A 6588-nucleotide genomic window follows, 5' to 3' on the forward strand; every position below is an offset into this window, starting at 1 on the left:
CTTTTTCCTTTCAAGAGATCGGTCAGGGCCACCGTTCTCCCAGGAAAATTAGGTATAAACCGGCGGTAATAACCAAGGATGCCAAGGAACGCCCTCATCTGTTTTGTACTTGACAGTTTAGGCCAGTTTTTAATGGCCTCAATTTTATTGATTCGGGGCTTGATAACTCCTTGGCCAATCACATACCCCAAATATCGGGCTTCCTCTAGCCCTATCGCACAATTTTTAGGGTTTGCCGTTAACCCCGTGGCTCTGAGAGAATCCAGCACTGCTTGTACCTGGGATAGATGCGTATGCCAGTCGGTGCTAAAGATGATAATATCATCTAGATTCGCGGAAGCGTACTCCTGATGAGGCTTGAGCACTATGTCCATCAGCCTCTGGAATGTAGCTGGGCCCGACGTAACCCAAAAGGTAAGACCACAGAGTGATATAGACCCTCCGGAGTAATGAAGGCGGTCTTTTCCTTTGCCGATTCCATGAGAGGTACCTGCCAGTAACCCTTGGTGAGACCGAGCGTGGTAAAGTACTGGGCCTGCCCCAGTCTCTCAATCAGCTCATCCACCCTGGGTATTGGATAAAGGTCAAACTTCGACTCTTCATTTAATTTCTGGAAATCGTTACAGAAACTTAATGATCCGGCTGGTTTCGGGATCAGTACAATGGGGCTAGCCCACTCACTCCGTGATTCCTCGATGATGCCTAACTGGAGCATTTGTTTTACCTCAGCTGAGGTGGCTTGCCTCCGGGGTTCGGGTACCCAGTACGGTTTCATTCGTACCTTTACCCCAGGTTCGGTGACAATGTCATTCTGCAGAACCGTAGTCCTACCCAGTAGCTCTGAGAACACGTCGGTATTCTGCTGCACCAGCGAGCGAGCCTCCCGTCGCTGCTTTTTCTGCTCCTGCAGTCTCAGTGGCAACAGCAGGAGTGGAAACAGAAGCGACGGGAGGCTCGCTCGCTGGTGCAGCAGAATATCGACGTGTTCTCAGAGCTACCGGGTAGGACTATGGTTCTCCAACAGACATTGTCATTTGTACCTTTATCCCAGGTTTGGTGACAATATGATGTTGGAGAACCATAGTCCTACCCGGTAGCTCAGAGAACACGTCGGTACTCTGCTGCACCAGCGAGTGAGCCTCCAGTCACTGCTGTTTCTGCTCCTGCTGTTGCTGCTGAGACTGCAGCTGCTGCTGATTGTGCTGCTGTTCTCGCTCCTGCTGCTGCCGCTGAGACTGCAGCTGCTGGGTGAGTACCAACTGTTTTAACAGCTCCTCCATTTTGTCCACGGGGTGGGGCTGAAAGGTGGCAGGCCAGATTGTGGTCATGCAGCTGCCGGTGGGGTATGCCTCAGTCACAATGCCCGCGTTCTCCACCAACTGTAAGGCGGTGGTGTTCACACCATGCAGTAACTGAGGCAGTAACCCAAGTAAGTCCAACATAAGCAGCTTTTATTCAGCAGACTCACGGGTAAACAGAAAAGTCCTCCGGTTCGCAGCCGGGTTAACACAAGTTCATAACAATGGTTGCCGGGGGCAATGCCCGCGCCGGGCCGCTCAGAGCCTGACGGGTGCAGAGCTTTCCCAGGCGTGGGTTCAGCTACTCGCAGGTCTGCCGAGCTTTCCTGCTATGCTCCTAGCAGGTCCTAACACTGAACAACACTAACCCTTAGTGCAGGGTTTTTAAAAGACCTTTGGCAGGAGCCACTGGAAACCTGGGTTGGAGGGATGAGGCCGCCCCACTGCCTTCCTGTAGCCTCCTCCAAGAAATGAAGGCCCTGCCGGGTTTTACTTAATCTGCCTTAGCCAGGTAGTCTGACTAGACCAATGCTCACCTTCATTCCTGCATTGCAGCTGCAGCTGTGTCTGTGACTGCTATGCACTCCAACAGGTTTAATAGGTCTCTGTACACATTCTGGGGGATATATAATGTCCCTCGTATACGATCCCAGTCACTGCCTCACACTATCCATGTGATCTTTCCAGTCAATCACTATCGGCTGAAGCAGTCATTTGGGTAGACGAGAACATCATTGCTGCAGCACAGTAAATAAAGATTGATAGAGAACACTAATGATGCAGAATGAGTAATTATTCTTTTGTCACTTTATGGATTTTTCCCTTATAGCGCCAAATTTTCCAATCTGGGAAAACCTGTTTTATCCTGTTCATTACTAGAGGGAACTTAGTTTAGGAGTTTACTGCATGCTGGATAGTTACAAAATTGAATATATGAAAGATAAAAAAAAACATCCCGTAAGTATCTGTAACCTTGTAGCTGCTGGAGTTTTCTTATTTGAAAATGTTCATTGAGAATATTTGGATCAAAGAATTAGAAAAAAGAAGCTGTGACCACTATAAAGTTATTATATGAACCCATTATATTGTAAAAAAAAAATGAATTAGGGTTCAACAGTACACATCTTTCTTTAGAAAACCAAATCTTTGTTTAGCAAGTACGGTGGTTCAAGCATATCATTATGATATGAATTTCCTGGGGACAAAATCTCTGAGCAATCATCATTACACTCCTGATCTATCCCTCTGGGCAGAATGAATAGTAATATAAGTGATCAACATTTACATATTTCTCCCTAATACCTATGTTCTGTTGTTGCAGAATATCTCCGTAACAAAAATTAAGAACAGCACACATAGATTTCAATTACGGTATCTTTATGTGCTAAAGTCTCATTTAGAAAATTATTTTTCAGATATGGGCTGAATTGATAATTTTTTTACACCTTCCTGCCCAGAATGCTCTACACATTATTTTCAAAATTATTTTTTTAATTTTGTATATATTTACTGAAACATTTCATATTGAACTAAACTGTATGTCATATCAGCCTCACATTGTTATGACCCACTGTTTCCTGATGATACATGCTTTCTTTTTAAGATAATTGACATTTTTCCTATATTAAGATTTGTTTCACACATAGCATTTTGTATAAAAAATGGTCATTTTATGGCATTTCTCTGTCAGAGTCAAAGTATTAGTGCATTTTTTGTACAATAAAAAGTGAATATAATGTAGTACACCAGCAAAAGAAAAGGCAGAACTTCAAGAATCAAAAGCACAATAATTATTGAGTAAGTAAATGTTTAACACTTTTTTTTTTAAATGTTTCCTAACCATTTGAATTGCATGCAGGTCGGTGGGGTACCATGTCCTGAGACCCCCACTGATCACTCAAAAGGTTACTGAAGAGACAAGAGCACAAAGCCCCTGCCCGAGCGAGCACACATAGTGCAATGGAAAGTCATAGGATTTTTATTGCATAAGTACTTTGCTTTGTGACATCTGCTTTAAGATGTTGCTTACAATTAATTACATTTTTTTTTAACTTTGCATCTATTGTTTTTTTTTCTGCCTACAATTTGTCCTTTAATTCTGCATTTTATTGTGTTTCAGGTCAAATAAAAACGAATTGCCGATTAGCATGAATCACACTTATATCCAAGACTTCTTTATTCTGGCGCTTACAGATCACCCTAAACTAAAAATTATTATTTTCTGTACTATCCTTATGATATATTTATTGGCATTAGGAGGTAATGTACTTATTATATTGATATCACATTTGGACCCAAACCTACATATGCCGATGTACTTCTTTTTGGAAAATTTATCTTTCTTGGATATTTGTTATACGTCAACGACTATGCCAAAAATGCTGCAATTGCTCTTAGCAAAGAAAAAGTTGATCTCGTTTTCAGGCTGTGTGGCCCAAATGTATATATTTATTACCCTTGTAGGCACTGAGTGCGTTCTACTTGCTGTAATGTCCTATGACCGTTTTCTTGCTGTGTGCAACCCTCTTAGGTATTCTTCTATCATGAACCCTAAGATTTGCCCATTACTTGCAAGTTTATCATGGCTTTCTGGACTTGTAAATTCTATAGTCCACACTTTCTTTTCTTTTCGCCTTCATTTCTGTGATTCCAATACAATTAATTATTTTTATTGTGACATACCTCCAATCCTTTCTATTTCATGTGACGATATATCAACCAATCAAACGCTATTGTTGTCTATTGGGATTTTCATTGGCTGGACACCATTCCTATGCATCATTGTTTCTTATATTTACATTATTGTAACAATTATAAAAATGAAGTCCACTGAAGGAAGGCGAAAGGCCTTTTCCACATGTAGCTCCCACCTTACAGTTGTCATTTTATACTTTGGCAGTGTGCTTTTTAGCTATGTGAGACCAACTTCCTCATACTCAATGGCAAAAGACAGACTTATTTCTGTTCTCTATAGTGTTGTATGTCCAATGTTGAATCCTGTGATTTATGCATTGAAGAATCAAGATGTTAAAAAAGCTTTTGATAGGCAATTCATTCACAGACATTAGCATGGTAAACCAAATGTTAAGCTGTGTAGAGTGTATGTACATAATAAATATACCTGCATAGAATCTATGAATCATTTCATTATAGTGACCATTTAGACACATGCAAATAATATTTTCTCTTGGACAAAGATGAGCTGACCTATGGAAGTTCGGGTTCTGGTACCCGACCAAACTTTAGCCTAAAGTTCACTTTCGGGTACCAGAACTTTACCCAAACTTGAACATTAAATCGGACCCCATTGAAATCTATGAAGACCTGAACTTTGGACCTAAAAAATTCTCTCTCCCTCTTTCTCTTTCTCTGGACTTCCCCTGGAACTCCGAACATTAAAATGAACCTCCGACAGAAGTTAGTTTTCGGAGTTCAGCACCGGACACTAAGTGTCCAGTACGAACCCCTAACTCTAAAGTTTGGGTTCGCTCATCTCTAGTTTTGGATTGTGAATTGCTTGGAATTATAGCAGTCTCTGTCTGCTGCATTAAACAAGTTTTCTGGGATTTTAATCTTGATGACTTTTCCATGGCAGAAGTCATTATGAGAGATGAATTACGTTACAAGAGTGCACTGAAATTGCAAAAAAAAATGTGCAATCCCACAATTTTTTGGGTGGAGTGGGGGTTTATTTACCATGTTTAACATGAAATTTGTAAAAAAAAAATTTGCATTTGTCACCATTTTCCGAGACAGTTTCCAATTTTTGGGATATGGGGCTGTGTAGGTGCTTATTGCTTGCATTCTAAGCTGATGTTTTAAATGATACCATTTTGGGGAAGATACAATGTTTTGATTGCCTCTTATTACATTTTATTGAACAGTAATAGACTTCCTAAAGGAGAAAAAACGTAGCGCTATCTAAGCATAGTAAGATTTGATCAATTAAAAGGGTGAGTATCTATAGGAAATTGCTCACCTAATGCGGTTGTACAAACAGAGGCACAACTACCACTTGAAGTATGGATGAATTTTGTGAAAGACTGTGGCCGACCTGGTGAGGTGTGATTGACCCTGAGACAGGAGTATCCCACAACGAGGTGCCAAAAAGGAGAACCAGGTGATGGCACTGTTATTGCCACTGAGTGAGATGAAGGTGCAGGAACTTCAGGTTGCTTGTAAGTAAAATTGTTTTATTCACACTAATATAAAACAAATAAAAACTGTATACACAACGTGTTTCGACTGTTTGCAGCCTTCTTCAGGTGTATGGAAAAAAAATAAATTTGACCCTTCTATTATAAATCATGAAGCTAAAGAAATTAATTATAGTAGTGCAGGAGAAAAATATAAGATCTCTCAAAATCTAACATGCAATTCCGATTACTTGATTTATGTGGTAACCTGTGTCTGTGGTGTCCAATATGTGGGTCGTATGACCCAGACTCTGAGATCATGCATGAATGGCCACAGACATAATGTAAAAAATAGATTTTTGAAGCAAAGTCTATCTAGACATACAACCCCTGGCAAAAATTATGGAATCACCGGGCTTGGAGGATGTTCATTCAGTTGTTTAATGTTGTTGAATAAAAGCAGATCACAGACATGGCACAAAACTAAAGTCATTTCAAATGGCAACTTAAGGGCTTTAAGAAACACTAAAAGAAATCATGATTAAAAATGTGGTACTCAGTAAGGGTAATTTTTTTCAGACCAAGCAGAGGGAAAAAATTATGGAATCACTCAATTCAGAGGAAAAAATTATGGAATCACCCTGTAAATTTTAATTTCCAAAACTAACACCTCAAATTAGATCTGCTCGTTAGACTGCATCTAAAAAGGAGCAATCACACCTTGGAGAGCTGTTGCACCAAGTGGACTGACATGAATCATGGCTCCAACATGAGAGATGTCAATTGAAACAAAGGAGAGGATTATCAAACTCTTAAAAGAAGGTAAATCATCACGCAATGTTGCAAAAGATGTTGGTTGTTCACAGTCAGCTGTGTCTAAAATCTGGACCAATTACAAACAACATGGGAAGGTTGTTAAAGGCAAACATACTGGTAGACCAAGGAAGACAACAAAGCATCAAGACCGGAAACTTAAAGCAATATGTCTCCAAAACAGGAAATGCACAACAAAACAAATGAGGAACGAATGGGAGGAAACTGGAGTCAATGTCTGTGACTGAACTGTAAGAAACCGCCTAAAGGAAATGGGATTTACATACAGAAAAGCTAAACATAAGCCATCATTAACACCTAAACAGAAAAAAACAAGGTTA

General features: G+C 40.3%; 1 protein-coding gene across 1 annotated transcript; it reads left to right on the forward strand.

Annotated features, from left to right (window-relative positions):
• Positions 1–3445: 3445 nt before the first annotated feature.
• On the forward strand, positions 3446–4366 carry LOC141257717 (olfactory receptor 5V1-like). Its single transcript, XM_073672639.1, has one exon. The coding sequence runs from the start codon at positions 3446–3448 to the stop codon at positions 4364–4366; it is 921 nt and encodes a 306-aa protein (XP_073528740.1).
• Positions 4367–6588: the final 2222 nt, after the last annotated feature.

The sequence above is a fragment of the Phyllobates terribilis genome, unplaced genomic scaffold (genome assembly GCF_046119375.1).
Source record: "Phyllobates terribilis strain yellow unplaced genomic scaffold, ASM4611937v1 Scaffold_1__5_contigs__length_1240528914, whole genome shotgun sequence".
NCBI lineage: Eukaryota > Metazoa > Chordata > Amphibia > Anura > Dendrobatidae > Phyllobates > Phyllobates terribilis.